Source organism: Nicotiana tabacum, chromosome 20 (genome assembly GCF_000715075.1).
Source record: "Nicotiana tabacum cultivar K326 chromosome 20, ASM71507v2, whole genome shotgun sequence".
NCBI lineage: Eukaryota > Viridiplantae > Streptophyta > Magnoliopsida > Solanales > Solanaceae > Nicotiana > Nicotiana tabacum.
The window spans coordinates 22,036,364-22,054,964 of NC_134099.1; the positions used below are offsets into that span (position 1 = coordinate 22,036,364).

Sequence of the window (18,601 nt, forward strand, 5' to 3'; positions counted from 1 at the left end):
ACATGTATTAAAAAAATAGTCCGATACACTAAGCTCTCGCTATGCGGGAGGTTTAGGAAGGGTCAGATCATAAGGGTCTATTGTACGCAGTCTTGCCCTGCATTTCTGCAAGAGGTTATTTCCACAGCTCGAACCCGTAACCTCCTGGTCACATGACAGCAACTTTACCAGTTGCGCCAAGGATCCCCTTTAGTTTTAATTTAGTTCATCATATTATATTCTACACTCATACCAAATAAGGGAATAACAACATCAAACCCTTAATAGTAATAAAAGTTTTACAAAGTTAAGCAAAGACTATAGTATATATAGACCGAGCTGGAAGTTTGACTAGTTTGAGTTGGAGTATAGCTGGAGAGAAGAGGGGTCGGGGTGGAGTGGGTGGGGGAGGTGACAAAGCTTCATTTTCACCATTGATGTGTCTTAGACCCCTGTACCAAAACCAGGTTAGCAGCTATCAACCCCATATGCTTCTTTCCTGTCAGCGTTGAGTGAGACAGCCTAAAACCCTACCTCCACCTATGCACCCCCCCCCCCCCGTCCCGGTATGACAAGATTGATAGTAAAAATTAAGGGTAAAATCCCAAGAAAAATATTTAGAAAATTCTGACTCACTTTCACACGTGCAGGTGACATGTTTTTGACTTTCCATTTCCTTTTTAATAAAAACAAAATTTCTCTTGTAAAGTTACGAGATTTGTGCCAATAATTGCTGAGCATTTGCTATGTGTCTTTATTTAAAAATTTAAACTATTAAATAAAAAATACTTTTGTTCACTCAATTATATCTTCTCTATGAAAACCTAGGATCTGTATATATTCTGATACTATTGAGTTGTGTGACCATATCTTTTTTAAACATATTAAGCTATTATCTAACAATTTAAGCTATTATTCAAAGTATATTATATTTTTAATAAAACATTCTTTAGGCCGTTTCCATATACTCACTCCGTTTCAGTTTATGTGAACCTATTTCCTTTTTGGTTCGCTCCAAAAAGAATGACCCCTTTTTAAATTTGAAAATAATTTATCTTAAACTTACAATTCTACCCTTAATGAGAAGCTTTTATAATCACACAAATACTCTGGACTCTTTTTTAACTTGTTTAGAACCACAAATTCCAAAAATCTTATTTTTTCTTAAACTCCGTGCCCAATCAAATAGATTCACATAAATTGGAACAGAGAGATTAAAAATCTAGCTAAAACTAATTAATCTATAATGTCCACTTATGAATAAAATAGACAAATCAAACGTTTTAATTTTACTTATTTTAGACATGCTGCAGTAATAATGCTTTAGGCATTAAAAAAAACGTACTATTTCTTCAAGTAAAGCCTTTGATGAGTTTATATAAAGAGTAGGGTAACTTTTTGGGATCAGTTAGCATCAGGTTTGTTATGTGTTTCTCTTGTCAAAACACACACACACACACTAAGTGGGCGTGTGATATGAGTTGGGATTGAGGATTTTCTGTTAGAAAAAAAAACACTTTTGCTGTTTCTCTTTTCTTGCTACTAACAGTTTTATTCTTCAAAAAAAATGTTGTCAAGATCAAAGCTTTAGCACAAAATCTCATGTCATTATCATCATCTACTTCTTCTTCTACTTCTTCTTGTTCTCCTATGAGTTCTACTTCAATGGGGATGTTTTTTGCTGATATGAATTCACTTTCCATTACTCCCAAAAATTATAGTATAACAAGTCATGATAATGAGAGTAGTAAAACAAGGGGTTCTTGGGATTTTCAGTTCTTGAATAAAGAAGCTTTTTCTCAGAGTTTAGATGAAGCAGAAACTAGTGAAGAAAATAATGAAACCATTGATCTAAATGCTTCTTGTTTCAATGAAGAGAAACAAATTACCATGCATAGTAGTACTATTTTTAACAGTAGTAGTAATATTGGCAAGGAAATTACAGAGAGTGGACAGTCAAAACTTTGTGCTAGAGGTCATTGGAGACCTGCTGAAGATGCAAAACTCAAAGAACTTGTTGCTATTTATGGCCCTCAGAATTGGAATCTTATAGCAGAAAAACTAGAAGGAAGATCAGGTAAAAAATTCTCCATCTTTTAGAAAAAATTCAAGATTCTTTCTTTGCCTTTTTATGTTTTAATTTTTTTCACAGTTATTGAGCCGAGGCTCTCTAGGTCTGCGTACGCATAATCGTCCGTAGACCTTACTTATGAAATTTCACTGTATTTATTGTTGCGGTTGTTGTCCTTTGTTTTTTAATGTTTAGTTTGTTGTGAATGTGAAGGGAAAAGCTGTAGATTAAGATGGTTTAATCAGTTGGATCCAAGAATCAACAGAAGAGCATTTACAGAAGAGGAAGAGGAAAGACTAATGGCAGCACATAGATTGTACGGTAATAAATGGGCTATGATTGCAAGGTTATTTCCAGGAAGAACAGATAATGCAGTGAAAAACCATTGGCATGTAATAATGGCTAGAAAATATAGAGAACAATCAAGTGCTCACAGAAGGAGAAAAATGGGCCAATTTGTTTACAGAAGAACAACACTAGAAGAAGATTCAAATTCAAGCTTATTTGTCAGTAGTAGTAAAGAAGTTGCAGAAGTAGCCATGAAAGGAGAAACACAAACACCAATTATCAGTGTTGGCCAAAATTCTGCAAACCCTTTTGGCAGTTTGAAAATTAATAATGATGGTCCAAATGGTTGGTTTGTTTATGGACCAAATGGTTCACCCCACTGGGCTGCTTCTGTTGGAGAAGCAATTCCTAGCACTAAAACCAATGTCCCTCTCCTTTCTTCTTACTCACCATTTTGTGCTCCCTTTGACACTTTACCTGGTATGTTTCTTTCACTTTTAGCCATTGTTTCATAACTTAAATCTCTCTTATGTCTCCTTTTCTTCACCACTTTTTCCATTTGGACAATATTTTTGGTTAGAATTGAAAGAATGAAAGCAAAAATGTTTGAAAATGTGTTTAGACATGAATTTTACCGAAAAAGAGTTAGTTGTGTGAAATTCTTGACATTATACCACTTGTAAAACAAACATTGATTTACTAATAATGTTTCATTATTTTCAAATAATATGTGTGCCTACTACCACTTTTTCCATTTGGACAATATTTTTGGTTAGAATTGAAAGAATGAAAGCAAAAATGTTTGAAAATGTGTTTAGACATAAATTTTAAGGAAAAAGAGTTAGTTGTGTGAAATTCTTGGCATTATACCACTTGTAAAACAAACATTGATTTACTAATAATGTTTCATTATGTTCATATAATATGTGTGTCTACTAACAAAAGAGAATTACTTTTAAATGGTTAGTATGATTCTTGATTTCTTGTTTTGTGAAGGTCAATGTGGAAATGAGGAGATGAATATTCTAAACCAGCAAGGCAGATCTTGGGAAAGGCAAAGGGAAGCATCAAATATATCACACAACATAATTAGTCATCACCACCACTCTCTTACTCCATCTAATTCATTGATGATGATGAATAGTATGCAACAATCACAATACTTGCAGTTTCCTTATTCCAACTTCTCAAATGTCACAACAGCAAGAGCACAAATTCCATCACAAGTAATAGTAAAAGAGGACAGACGAACAAGCAGCAACAGTAGCAGTGATAATAATAGCCAGTGTGATCAGTGTGAAACAATTGCACCACCCCCTCCATTTATAGACTTTCTTGGAGTAGGAGCCACTTGAAATAATGTTTTGTTTTAAGAAAGCTGAAAATGGTTGTTGAAAAAACACCAAAAAAAAAGGTCCCCCATTTGAGTCCTATGAAATGGTAACAGTATTAGCATGTAACCAGTAGTAGTTGTATTGGGAGGTTTCTTTCAGTTATATTATGTCAATGTGACACTGAAATATCAAAAAGGATAAAAAGTCCTAAGGAAGTCTCTATTGTCTATAAAACTCCAGCCTGCACAACTGTTATTAGATGTGAGCTTTGTATGATCGGTAAATTTGATGTCAGTGGTTACATGTTCGAATTGTGGAAATATTATTGCATCCTAAAGCTGTGTACAATAGACCCTTGTGATCAGGGGTGAAGGTACCATAACCTTAAGGGTGGTCATTTGATCATTCTTTGTTGGAAATTATATCGTATAAATAGGTAAAATATTAAATTTTAATGATAAATAATATATATTATATACTCTTTATTGGGAATTTTTTTTTAAATTATTTCAAGTTTGAACGCCTAAATGAAATTTCTAGTTTCGCCGCTGTTTGTGGTCCAACCTATTTTTGGATCTCGTTCATAGTAGGAGTTTAGTGTACCGAACGGCTTTTTTTTTTGTGCGAATCTGTTAACAAAAGGTGTTGTCATTTCTTACTTTAATTTTAATTCCATCATATGATGAAATAGTGTTAAACTGTGTGACAACAGTGAAGTTCATAATTTTTGGCAAAGGCAGTAGGAAAAGCAAACAAACTTCGTGTGTGGGAGGGGCAAAAAAAGGACAAAGCAAAAGAATTGGGAAAAAGGAAGACATCCTTTTCTCATGAGCCTGCAAAAAACAGGCAGAAAATTCAGGTCTTGAAATACCAAACTTTTTAACTTGCTATTTTATGCATTCAATTATGGTAACTGTTTTACATCCTTTGGCCTCAGCAGAATCTTCATGTCACCAAACATGAGAATGCTTATTTGGAACTGTTCCAACAGTTCATTACAAGACAATTCCCTCTTCCTACACCCCCTTCTCATCATAGACTAAAGTACCACGCAATACGAAATTGTATTAGTCGAATCAGTGTGTATTGAATATCTACAGTGGCAAGGGCTCCCCTTGCCATAACTGGTAAAGTTGATGTCATGTAATCATGAGGTCGCCGTAGAAATCGCCTCTTTTAGAAATACAGAATAAGACTGCATACAATAGATTCTTGTAGTCCAACCCTTACCTGGACCTCCACGCATATCGACAACTTAGTGTAGTGGATTGCCTTATACAATATAGTTTTTTGACAAAGGGTGTTCAATTGATCATTTTTCTTGAACTACCGGATACCGAAGATTATAAAAAAAAATTATACTACAGCCAACTGCCCTCCAAAAAGTTAGTTGAATCAGTGTGTCTCGAATATCAGCAATGACAAAGTTAGAAATTTTGCTATGAATATTTAAGATTTAATTTTATAGATATAGAAAGTACTATATTTAACCTATATATACAATATAATTTTTTGACGAATGGTGTTCAAATGACCACTTTCCTTGACTACCGGATACCGAATGGTTATACAAAAATTAATACTACAACCAACTCCTTTCCAAAAAAATAAATGAAAAGTGAAAAAGTGAAAAGGAGGGGACATGTAGAGAACTAGTTTCCCTGTTATACGCATAAAATTTGGTGGACCAGTGACAGAGAGATGGCCTCATCAAATACCCGATTGCAATATGTGCATGTCTCAACTTTCTGTTACAAATGATAGTTGACACACATGCTTTGGCTGACCTAATCATCTTTCTTACATACACACGGGAGCTCTTGTGTTTACCCAAAAGCAACTGTGTTGTGGTACTACAACATCAATTTAAACACAAGGAATAGAGGGAACAGAACACTAAATAAAATAATAAAAATAAAGGAACATCATATACGGCCCCGTTTGGCCATAAAATATTTTTACTTTTTTTCGAAATCAGCGTTTGGCTATAAAATATTTAAATTTCAATTGAAATTTCAGAATTTTCTAAAATTTGAAAAACTTCAAAATGCTATTATACAAAATTTTAAATTCAAATTACTCACAAAAATTCAAAAATAATTCCAAATTGTCAGAACTCTAATTTCAAATACCCTTTTGTAACGACCCAACCGATCGTTTCATGAGTTATAACCTCGTTTTCCCCATTTCTGTTTTCTTTTGTGTTCTTCAGCTGTATTTTATCGTATCACGTTAGTTGGTTCGGGTTCGGAGTGGTTTTGGAGAGAATTGAGACACTTAGTCTCTTTTGAGAAGGCTTAAGTTGGAAAAGTTGACGGGATGTTCACTGATGAGTAAATGGCCTCAGCCATTTGAATTTTGATGGTTCTGTTAGCTCCTTTGGTGATTTTGGACTTAGGAGAGCGTCCGGAATGTGATTTGGAGGTCTTTGGTAGAATTAGGCATGAATTGGCGAAAGTTGAAAATTCGGCGATTTCGGCAGGTATTGAAAAAAATTGATATCAGGGGCGAAATAGAATTTCGAAAGTTAGATTAGGTTTGTAGTGTCATTTCTAACTTGCGGATAAAATTTGAGGTCATTCGTATGTGATTTGATAAGCTCGGCATCGTTTGTGGAATTTGAAAACTTAGAAGTTCTTAGGCTTGAATCTGAGAGTAACTTGATGTTTTGATATTGTTTAGGTTCAACGAAGTTCGAATGATGTTATGGGATGTGTTGGTATGTTTGGTCGAGGTCCCGAGGGCCTCGAATGAGTTTCGGGTGGTTATCGGATCACTATTTGGATTTGAAAGTTGGAAATATCTGATATCTGGTGTTGGAAAGTTGCAGGTCTCGGATCTTGGAGGTGCGACCGCGGTAGAAGAAGTGCGGCAGCGGGGGGAAGTTCACGGACCGTGGAAAGGAAAGGGGTCAGGTATGTGTCCGCGGTGGATTTTATGCGGACCATAAGGCTTAGGGCTTAGGGTTTAGCTGAAATGGCACTATATAAGTGAGGTTTAGGGTTTTATTTCACATCTTAGACTTTAGGAGCTCGGTTTGAGGCGAATTTTCGGGAGTTTTTCAAGGAAATCATTGGGGTAAGTAATTCTAACTCGATTTTGGCTAATAATCATGAATTTATCATTGATTTCATCATTTGATTTATAATTTGGGATGGAATTTGGGAGAAAATTTGTGAAATTCCATAAAATGAATTGTTGGGATTTAGAAGCCGTTTTAAAGTCGAAATTGAGTGAAACTAAGATGATTAGTCTCGTAATCGAATGAGTTATCGGATTTTGTGACTTTGATCGGATTTCGAGACATGGACCCGGGGCCCAACTTTTGAGTTGACCTTTGACTTTTGGCCTAAAGCTTAGTATTTTCTTATGGGATTAATTTCTTTAGCTCGTGTTGATTGTATCGAATTGTTTATGGCTAGATTCGGAGCATCTAGAGGTTGATTTGAGGGGCAAAGGCATCGCGTAGTAGGATTTTGGCTTGGTTGAGGTAAGTAATGCTTTCAAACTTGGTTTTGAGGGTTCGAAACCCTGAACTATGTGATATGTGATTAACATTGAGGTAATGCACATGCCAAGTGATGGGCATGCGGGCATGCGGGCGTGCACCGCGAGAATTGTGACCTCGTTCATCCCATGACACCGAATAGTGATTTTCTCTTATTGATATATGTGTTTCTTCATGTGATGAAGTAAATGGACTGGAAATCATGCTAGTTATCATGCTAGGGCTTTATGCCAATAGTGTTGAGACCCCTAGTGGTCATTTCTTGTTGTCATCTCACTGATTTCATTGATATTTCGTACTCGGTTATATTCATGCATTTCATATCATATCTCAGTCTCAGTTGTTATTTATTGATACATTATCATTATTCCAGGCTAATTTTCATGGCATTGTGAGCCCGTGGGAAAGCCTGGAGAGTGATGACAGAGTGAGACCGAGAGCCTAATTATGAGTGATAGTTATTGGGTCGGACTGCACGGCACAACGGTTATGTTGATGATTAAGATAGCGCTTGGGCTGAAGGAGCCCTTCCGGAGTCTGTCACACACCCCGAGTGAGCGCGGTTGATTATATTTAGGGATGGATCTTCTCCAAGAGGCTGGACTGACCTGTTTTCCTCGGTGCTGGAGACTGATAGTCAGTCATATATATATTCCGGGATGGATCTTCCCTGGGCCGTGTGAGCCATATACAATACCGAGTGGTTGTGAGGTTATTGTCATTATTTGGAGATGGGTCTTCTTCATAGGGCTGGATTACCCCTTCCTCAGTACTGAGTGACTGCTGTCAAAGATGTATATATTCCGGGATGGATCTTTCTTGGGCCGTATGGGCCATATACACTACTGAGTGGACGAGCATATGAGATTGGGGGCACATGATGCACTCAGCACAGTGCATTACATACAACATGTGCATTGGCATGTAGATGTAGCAGAGTTATATTTCTTTACCATGTTCTCACCTGTTTTGTTTTTACTATTTCGAGTTACTTAGTTAATTGAAAGCATGCCTACATTTCAGTACGTTATTTCTGTTATCTCTGATGAGGTTGAGTTCGTTACTACCCTTCAGTCCAAAATTTGGACTTGTTACTTACTAAGTTGGTGTACTCACGTTACCCCCTGCACCATGTGTGCAGATCCAGGTACTTTCGGTTCCAGTGGCAGTTATTGATCGAGGTTGCAGGCTTTGGAGATTGTTGAGGTATTCTGCATGTCGATCGCAGGTTTTGACCCTCCTTCTCTATTCTAGTTGTGTTTCAGTTGTATTCAGTAAACATTGTAATAGACTATGCTATTTCTCTAGACGCTCATGTACATAGTAATCAACCTTGGTTTTGGGCTGGTTGTATCGTATTATGAATTTTATTTTATGTTTTAAACAGTTATTTCTAAACGATAAAAGTTTTCCGCAAATGGTTCCAATTTTAGTGTTGTGGTTTTGGATTATGTTGAGTTGAGGCTGGCCTAGTTCCCGATAGACGCCATCACGACGGGTTGAGTTTTGGGTCGTGGCACATTTTCACTTGAATTGTTTTTTACTTTTTTCAAAATTTCATCAGTCTTATGTCCAAGTGCCCACCAAAATTGTTCCAAGAAACTATCTTTTTAATCTTTTTAAAGGCAGAAATTAAGGTGGCACTAGTTTGAAATTTTGCGAAAATTGAGTTTGCAAACTCAGTTTTTGGTTGTTTTTTGTAAAAAGTAATTGTTTAAGTTGTTTCTGAAAGAAACCCCTTTTCTAATATTTCCAAGTTAAGTTTTTATAAATTTTTCAAAAATTCAAAACTTTCAAATACAGTATACTATTTTTGTGTTTTTAAAAGATTGAAAAAACTAAATTTGGAAATCTAACAAAAAGTTAACATTTTTAGTAGAAATAACTCAAGAAAACATAGTTCGGCGAATTTTTATTTAATTTCTTGAAAAAAAAAGAGCTTAAGAAATATAATACATATATGTACCCACACATAATATGTATGCACACACACAAACATATGTACTTTGTTATATAACAATATATGTTAAATTAGTTAAAGTTATACTAGAAAAACATTAATTCAAATATTTGAAGTAAACAAAGAATAATTGGGATATACAAGTGGACAATCCAATCCGCACTCTTATTTATGAACCGGTACCACATAGACACTTTGACGACATAAGAAGCAATTCAGATAAAGATTTAAGGGTGCCCAATAAATTTTGTGGTTAATTAGATTCATAATTGGTTAGATTCAAGGTTGAAAGATTCTTCTCTTCCCGTAAGTAGAAAAGATTACCATTTCTATCCGCAATGGACTTCTATCTTAGCCTTATGTTTAAAAAAAATAGGGACAATCATACTGTATAGTCGCTCTCGAAATAATATTTTAAAAAATATTATATATATATATATATATATATATATATATATATATATATATATATATATATATATATATATATATATTGTATGTCACGTACAAAATTTATATAAATTTTATACATTTTTCCGACTATCGAATATAAATAATTTTTTATGCGAGCTAAAAATAATAATACTCTAATCAAATATTGCTAGCTATTTTGTCGAATTGGATTGAAAGAAAGAACATAGGACCTAGGGACTTACCAATTAGGACTTAATTTAGAGACTCCAACCTCTAGCATTTCATTTGGAGATGCAACTAAACATGCTTAAGCCCTTTTTCTCTTTCAATAGTATATATTAGAGGGAATGCAACTATTGATGTAATTCTCTGTTTAATTTTTCATTAATAAAATATTAATCTCTTCTTAGAAATTTGTGTTATCATGATAACTAAAAGGCCAGCCCATAAAACCAGTGTCCTGGGCTTGCAATCAGTAAATGCATGTACAAAGTTGGGCTATCTGTGCCACTTAACGAACTGGATTTCGGATTCTGTCTTAGTAGAAATTACAAAAGATAGCCACTCTAAAGGACTGCTGTTTAGGAATTAGTCAATATGTTCTGAATTTTTCATATTTTAGTTCAACTTTTCGGTATAAAAGTGTCCCGAATTATTCTGAAATTAAGAATTTTAGTTTAAAATTATCGGACAAAACAAGTATTGGCTAATCTCTAGATAGCATCCCTGAAAATGACTATTTGCGCACTTGCCCCTTCGTCTTATTAGGACATTACTAGAATAATATTAGTAATCAATAACAAGCAATTGAAAAGTGATTATATAAATCTAGCTCATTTACTTTCGTTTCTTTATTTTAGTTCTTTTAAATCAGATCGTTCAAAGAATGTGTTAGTAAAAATTTATCTTAGAGTGGGTACTTAACTTGTTATCGCTATAAATTTTAGTTTTATCTAGTGTGTGACTTTTTACCCGCTCTACGTAATTTGGTCTCAAGTTCTCTAACACAAGTGTGATACTCTAGGCAAATCCCTCATCGATAAAATACATGAAAGATATTGGGTATACAAGTAAATAAGTTTTAGACCTTAGTGGCGCATTCTAAAGTCGTACATGCCTAGAACCGAAACGAACAAATATCATCAGTGAGCTGAGATGTTATATATGATATCGTGTATTGATGAAAGAAGCAGTAGCACGTGACTATCACGTGAGTCAGTGGGTTAGTTAGGAAAATTAGTTAGGAAGTTAGTTATAACTAATTATGGGATTGGTTGTTAATGAATTAACAGAAGTGATAAGATTGATTAGGCTAATTGTTAGTCATAGTGTATATATATTAGACAGATGTCATTGCATTCAATCAGATTAGAGAGAATAATTTTTAGCTCATTTGCTCTCCATTGGAGCCTTTGTTCTAGAACCTTCTGGTTCATTTCTCTTCACTCTTTTCAATCGAGCTAATATTCGATTTTCATCATAGTATCAGAGCACGGGAGCTAGATACATGCTCGATGTGATTGATATCCTCTGTTTCTTTGCAGAGTTGTTTTGTTGCTGATTGTTCGAGCTTTTCTCGATCGATTAACCTAGGTTTTATTTTTTTTGATTTGCTATTAGCGAGTCTGTAATTCATTGAAGAGAAGAGTTCATTCAACTGAATATATCAGCTATGGAAATTGGAGAAGAAACTTCAACTGGAACGAGCACAAAAAATGACTGTAGATCATCATCATCCTTTGTATCTACAGCCTTGCAACACTCCATATTTTCCCTTGATTACTATTCAACTGACTGGGACTGAAAATTATGCATTGTGGAGTAGATCTATGAAAATATGACTAATTGGTAAGAGTAAGCTAGATTTTGTTGATGGCCGATGTACTAAGGACAAATTTGATCGACCCTTGCTTGAACTTTGGGAGAAATGTAATGCGATAGTTTAGTCATGGATTATGAATGCTGTAAGTAAGAAGTTACTTAGTGGAATTGTATATAAACCTAGTGCTCATAAAGTTTGGACAGATTTGAAGGATAAGTATGATAAAGTCGATGGATCTCGTATCTTCTTCTTGTACAAAGAAACTGCTACTTCGTCATAGGGAATTTCCTCAGTGGTTGCATATTTCTCTAAGTTAACAGACCTTTGGGAGGAATATGATGCCTTGATGCCTTGCCCTGGGTGTGATTGCCCAGAATCTAAGAACTATTTCGAATATTTTGAGTACCAAAGGTTGTTGCAGTTCCTAATGGGGCTAAATGAGATGTATAGCCAACCTAGAAACTAGATTTTGATGATGAGTCTCGTGCCCACAGTCAACAAAGCTTATTCTATGATAGTCTCTGAAGAAAGCCAAAGAGCTTTAGGAAAGTTTTCCCGGACTGTAGACATAGCAGATGGAACAACATGTTCACCAACAAAGGAATGAACTCAGAAAATAACTATAAGCCCAGGAGAGGGAATCTGTTCTGTGACTGCTATAACTATATAGGGCACACAAGAGACACTTGATTCAAATTACATGGATATCCAACTGACTTCAAAATGAGGATGAAAGCAACAGGTTTTCCTCAAAGACCTATTGCTAATGCAACTATACAAGAGGGACAACAGTCAATGACAAAGCAGATGGCCAATATAGCTTCACAAGAAGGACAACAGATGATGAACACACTTACTGTCAATCTAGCACAAGGAATGCCAATCATGTTCACTCAGGAGCAATACGACCAGATTTTGAAGTTGATCAATAAGGACACAGGTGAAAACACAAAAGCCTTTGCAGGTACAACAAAGACTTTTGTCACAAATGAAACAGTTAAAAATGAGAATTGGTTTAGTAGACTCTAGTACAACTAATCATATAGTTTACACTAGAGAGTTGCTTGACAAGATAAACACGGTATTTTAGGCAATGCACCAAAGTTATACTTACCTGATGGAAATTCATTTGATGTTGAATGTACATGAGAGAGTAGAATTAGTGAAAACAGTGTTGTTAAGAATGTTCTATAGATTCCAAACTTTAAACATAATTTGCTATCTGTGTCCAAGCTTACAAGGAACTTAAGATGCTTTATATCCTTTTATCATAATTTTTGGATAATGCATGACCTTAACAGTGGGAAGGTGAAGGATATTGGTAAGGAGTTGGAGGGTTTGTACAACTTGTAGCATCAGAAACTTGAAGCTAGGGCTGCAGCTGTACACCTTTAGGATCATTCTATGCAAGAGGGGATTTGAAAGTATGGCATGAAAGGCTTGGGCATGCTCTATATAAAGTGGTGAAACAGATTCAAAACATGAAGTTCAAAGCTAGTACTGATGGAATAAAGGAATCCACAATCTGTCCTTTAGCTAGACAACACAGATTGCCTTTCCCTAAGAGTATAAAGAGATCAAGGAAACTTTTTCAGTTGATTCATGTAGATGTATGGGGTTCATATAGAGTACAAACTCATAGTGGATATAGATTTTTTCTTACTATAGTAGATGGTTATAATGACCTGAATTTACTTGCTGAGACTTAAGAGTGATGCGGTTTATGTTTGAGACAATTCCTAGCCTTAATAAAGACTCAATTTGATGTGACTGTGAAAATTTTGAGGAGTGATAATGAATCTGAATTTTTTAATTCTGAATGAAATGGTTTGTTTCAGTCTTATGTAATGATTCACCAAAGTTCTTGTGTCCACACTCCACAATAAAGTGGGGTAGTAGAAAGAAATCAAAGGCACATATTGAAAGTGGCTAGAGCCATCAGATTGCAAGGTTTTTTGCCCCTCAAGTTTTGGGGGAATGTGTACAAGCAGATGTTTATGTGATAAACAGACTGCATCTATTAGTGCTATTATGAAAGTCATCCTTTGAGGTGTTGTATGCAATAACACCATCTCTGCAGAATATGAGAACTATAGGGTGTGTGTTTTGTTAAGAGAGTATGAGAAGGAGACAAGTTTGCAGATAGATCAATTGGAGCTGTGTTGATGGGATACTCTTCATCCGAGAAGGGTTATAGGCTATATAACATTTTAACTAACTCTTTCTTTGTTAGCAGGGATGTCAAGTTTATGGAACATATCTTCCCATTCCCGTTGTTTAAGGATGGAAAGCTACAACTCTTCCCTAATGGTGCGCTAGACTCTATAGTCACTACTGATGCAATGCCACCTCATAGTGCAGATATCTCAAAACGAGCAGGATCACCAGATGATGACACACCCTTCTCAGCAACACCACCTGTTGCAGATAACCATGCTGCTGATACATAACCTTCATCACCACATTCCCTGCTCCTTGAAGACATGCAAACTCAGTAACCACTTCCTTCAGAACAAGGCACATTTCCTCCTATAGAAAGTCAACTCAGAATATCAGCTAGGACGGCTAAAGAGCCTGTGTGGATGCAGGATTATGTCTGCAATGGTTCATCAACAACATCAGCTAACAAGCAGCTTTGCAAATATCCAATGCAAAGCTTTTTAAGCCATGAAAGAGTATCAGCTAAATACTAGTCTTATTTGTACAAGATTACCAGCGGTAAGGAACCTGTGAATTATGACGAAGCTGCATCAGACCCCAAATAGATTGATGCTATGACTCAAGAATTGAATGCACTCAAGGAAAATGGAACTTGGACCTTGGTAGACTTACCAACAGGAAAGACTCATATTGGATGTAAGTGGGTGTTCAAGATAAAGCATAAGGCACGGCTAGTAGCCAAAGGATACAATCAAATAGAAGGGCTAGATTACCAGGAAACATTCTTTCGGTTCTGCATCAGATGATGAGCCCATGCGAAAACTTTCTCTTTTATTGGCGCCCAATAGGTAGGCTATTAGATTGAGTCGAAAGCGTACCAACACATAAAGGTTCCGATTCGAGCGAGAGCCCAAACGGGTGAGACGAGAAGATCTTGATCGAAAGCTCCACTGTTCTTTCATGTAGTAAAGATGGTGATAGTAAGAGTGGTTATAGCTTTTGCAGCAGCAAACAACTGGAATCTACATCAGATGGATGTTTATAATGCATTTCTACAAGGAGACCTCACTGAAGAGGTCTATATGTGTTTACCTCAAGGATTTCCCAGCCAGGGGGAGAAAGTCTGCAGGCTGCATAAATCCATGTATGGTCTAAAGCAAACTTCAAGATAATGGAACCTAAAACTAATTGAGGCACCACTCAGTTCATGTTTTGTGCAGAGTTACTTTGATTACTCTTTGTTCACAATGAATCAAGAGACAAAACTAGTGATCATCTTAGTGTATGTATATGATCTTCTCATAGCTGAGAATAATCAAGGACTGATCTCTAAGGCAAAATCCATAATGTAGGGTAATTTCAAAATCAAAGAGTTGGGGGAATTGAAGTTCTTCCTTGGGATTGAGATAGCAAGGTCTAAAGAAGGAATACTGATGAATCAAAGAAAGTTTGCAATGGAGTTAATTGATGAACTTGGATTAGCAGGGTCAAAACCAGTGACCAAACCAATGGAATGCAACTAGAGATTCACCACTATGGAGTATGACAGCATATGACAAGAAAAAAGATGAGATGATGGCAGACTCCGGACCATATCAAAGGTCAGTTGGGAAGTAACTATATTTTACCATGACTAGACCAGATATATGTTATGCAGTTCATGCATTGTTCAAAGAAATCTCACATAGAAGCTGCAGTCAGAGTCATTAGATATATTAAAGGTGCTCCAGGACTGGGGTTGCTAATGAGCTCTAAACAGTCCATAAAGCCCACAGCCTTTTGTGATGCTGATTGGGCATCATGCCCAGTTTCTAGAAGGTTAGTAACAGGATATATCCAAGAAATAACATATAAATCCAAAAGGCTATTAGAAACTCAGCAAAGGCAAAGGCACAATCTCGAGAAGCTCAGCAAAGGCAGAATACAGGAGCATGGCAGCAAGAGTTGCAGAAATCTTATGGTTGACAGGACTTTGTAAAGAGTTGGGGGCAGAAGTTGAATTGCCGGTGGAGCTTCACTGTGATAGCAAAGCAACAATTCAAATTACTGCAAATCCCATATTTCATGAGCATACAAAGCATATAGAGATAGACTTACACTTCATCACAGAAAGGATTCAACAAGGGATAGTCAGAACCAAGTATGTGATGTCTCAGGATCAAGAAGCAGACCTGTTCATAAATTCACTGGGGAGATCACAACACGAGCACTTGATGAGCAAGCTAAGAGTGCTCAATCTATTTGCACCACCTAGCTTGAGGGGAAGTGTTAAAAAAAGAAGCAGTAGCACGTGACTATCACGTGAGTCAGTAGGTTAGTTAGGAAAATTAGTTAGGAAGTTAGTTATAACTAATTATGGGACTGGTTGTTTTTGAATTAGCAGAAGTGGTAAGATTGATTAAGGTAGCTGTTAGTCATAGTGTATATATATTAGACAGATGTCATTGTATTCAATAAAATTAGAGAGAATATTTTTTCAGCTCATTTGCTCTCCAATGAAGTCTTTGTTCTAGAACCTTCTGGTTCATTTCTCTTCTCTCTTTTCAATCGAGCTAATATCCGATCTTCATTATATCGGAGTCACTTCGCGTGTAATATTGAATGATAGTGGGGCAAACCTTCCGTAAAGGAAGTGTATGTGACACCCCAGGCAAAATTCTACATTGACAAAACATAGGAGAAATATCGGATATATAAATAAGCCTTAGACCTGAGTAATGTATTTTAAAACAGTACAGAATTAGATCCAAAGCGAAAAATATCATTAGTGGGGTAGGATGTCACAACCTCATCATAAACAAAAGGTGAAGCATTATCTGCATAAGAATTTAAGATACAATTCCTTTCCATTGCTTGAATTTTTTTGGGTTTGGATAAGATATACATAAGCAAGAGTTCAAGTCAACTTGAGGTTAAAAAACCATGAGAGAATAATTCGTTATGTATACAGATATGATATATTCTCTACTTGTGAGGAAGCTAGTCATAGATTAGCTATGAGACCCATTGCGTAAAGGATAACTTAGAGACCGGAACAAATTTATTTCCGTGATAGAGAAAGATGTATAGGGTGTATAGAGCAAAGATCCAAGTTTAAAGGTAAGTGCGTGAGTTGATCATGTGAGAATGAACCCCGAGGGAAAGGTTCAAGGAACACGATACAACTAAGGCTTGCATGATGGACATATTAATGCGGGAATATAAAAGTAGAAATAATGGCACAAGTTTTTTTAAACAAGAAAAACACAATAAAAGAGGCTACCTAATGGGTCATGGTGCGTTTATAACACTAGCCATACTAACAAATGAATAATATTTATTCTTAGAGAGGGTGATATGATGTGCATATTAATACCTCATAATGTTGTATATTGTGAAATCAAGTAGCTAAATGTACGAGGTGTTTCACTATGATATATGGGCAAGTGAAAATTATTTATGTTGTTCTAGTCATCAAGAAAACTCCGCTGCAACTTTTAAAAAACTTGAAGAGTTTGCCAAATTTTAGGACTTAAAGGATATAAGTAATTGGAAGAAGTCCTAAACCTTCACTCTCAGTTCAAAGAAGGTCTATGTTCGACAAGGACAAATGTCATACAGGGGAAGAGGGAGAATTTAATGCCCCGTAAAAAAACTGCTACCTATTATATCCTCGTTAAGTATCTAAGTTGGACGCACAGGTGTTCGAAAAGTTATGAAGGTTTATAATATCTAGATTTTATGTATAGAAGGTTATATGGATATCTATAAGGGAGGACAAGCAGTTTGGAACAAATCAGAAATATTTAAGAGAAGAAAGATAACATACTCGCACATGACCTAGCTTTAAATAATTATATTTCTAAAAGTATTACTAATTATGCTTAGGGATGACAAATGGGACGGTGCGGGGCGGGGCAGGCCGGTTTTCAGCATTTGCGGGGCGGGGCAGGTCCTAAATCTTTTTTAAAAAAATTAACGCGGGGTGGGGCGGGTGGCGGGTTGCGCGTTTATAAAAACCTAAATTTTGAGAAACATAAAGTAACATACATATTTCTGCGTTAAGTTGTGGTATTATTAGTAAATCAGAGTTTTATAGTGGAAATCAAATGATGTATTAGTTATATAAAATTTATATTAGTAAGGCAAATTATGCCTTCTTTATACAGCAAACCAAACGAGCCATAAATGGAGCAATAACACTAGATAAAACAAGTATAATGAGGAAAAACGACCAAAACTCTAATGAGAAGCAACACTAATTTTATCTAACAAATGTAAATGGATATGTTGTGGATCTAGAATAGAATATCTTCTAATTTAACAAGGAATAAACTGGAGAAAGAAACGAACCATTTTGGTGGTCTTTAGATTTGACTCAGTAGCCAAATTAAAGAAATTACAAAATATTAGTATTTTACCAAAGTACTAATATGGATTTAAGAAATTACAAAATATTATTAAAAGGTACCAAATTAAAAAAAAATTAAAAAAAATATGCGAGGTGGGGCGGTTAAAAATAGTAAATTTTGTTTTGCGGGGCAGGGCGGGTTGGAGTCTTCGCGGTGTGCCCCGCAACAACACCGCCCCGCACCGTTTGCCATCCCTAATTATGCTATGAACTATATATCAAATTAAAGATATTTGAGTATAGTTCTGGCACTTTAAACCATTTGTCATTCTACCATTCCTACACAAAGTTATGAGTATTTTACTGAAGATTGTTCTAGTAGAAAAATAAACTGTGGATTTTAGCGCCCAGCAGATTGTGGGTGTCACGACCCAAAACCAACCCAGTCGTAATGGCGCCTAACGTAGTACTAGGCAAGCCGACTCATTACCAAACTCAATCAATATTTTCATTCTTAAGATAAAATTCAAAGTTATTTAGCAGTAATCCTTCATAAAGTGTTAAGACAAAACAACAATGCGGAAAGGAAACCCGACATCGGGGTGTCACTAGTCATGAGCATCTACAACAATTGTCAGAAAACATCAAGACCAACATGGCCAGGAAAATCACGGAATACACTAAGGAAGATTAAGGTGGGAGAAAAGCAGGGCTACGATCGTCAGGCAACGACCT

At 35.9% G+C, this 18,601-nt stretch overlaps 2 protein-coding genes across 2 annotated transcripts; both read left to right on the top strand.

Moving 5' to 3' along the window:
- The first annotated feature begins 1,389 nt into the window (after positions 1-1,389).
- Positions 1,390-3,926, top strand: LOC107780479 (uncharacterized). Its single transcript, XM_016601029.2, has 3 exons — positions 1,390-2,056; positions 2,264-2,818; positions 3,335-3,926. The coding sequence occupies exons 1-3, from the start codon at positions 1,582-1,584 to the stop codon at positions 3,691-3,693; spliced, it is 1,389 nt and encodes a 462-aa protein (XP_016456515.1). The 5' UTR covers positions 1,390-1,581; the 3' UTR covers positions 3,694-3,926.
- Positions 3,927-14,507: 10,581 nt separating this feature from the next.
- LOC142174283 (uncharacterized) lies at positions 14,508-15,514 on the top strand. Its single transcript, XM_075240071.1, has 3 exons — positions 14,508-14,680; positions 15,022-15,076; positions 15,194-15,514. Exons 1-3 carry the CDS (start codon positions 14,508-14,510, stop codon positions 15,512-15,514), a joined length of 549 nt encoding a protein of 182 aa, XP_075096172.1.
- Positions 15,515-18,601: the final 3,087 nt, after the last annotated feature.

Bases quoted from the DNA above. Each gene is read 5' to 3' on its own strand.
- LOC107780479 (XM_016601029.2), top strand. From the start codon at position 1,582: ATGTCATTATCATCATCTACTTCTTCTTCTACTTCTTCTTGTTCTCCT. The intron at 2,057-2,263 runs GTAAAAAATTCT...GTGAATGTGAAG, and splicing joins AAAACTAGAAGGAAGATCAG to GGAAAAGCTGTAGATTAAGA. The intron at 2,819-3,334 runs GTATGTTTCTTT...TGTTTTGTGAAG, and splicing joins TCCCTTTGACACTTTACCTG to GTCAATGTGGAAATGAGGAG.
- LOC142174283 (XM_075240071.1), top strand. From the start codon at position 14,508: ATGGTGATAGTAAGAGTGGTTATAGCTTTTGCAGCAGCAAACAACTGG. The intron at 14,681-15,021 runs GTATGGTCTAAA...TTGGATTAGCAG, and splicing joins TGCAGGCTGCATAAATCCAT to GGTCAAAACCAGTGACCAAA. The intron at 15,077-15,193 runs GTATGACAGCAT...TATGTTATGCAG, and splicing joins TAGAGATTCACCACTATGGA to TTCATGCATTGTTCAAAGAA.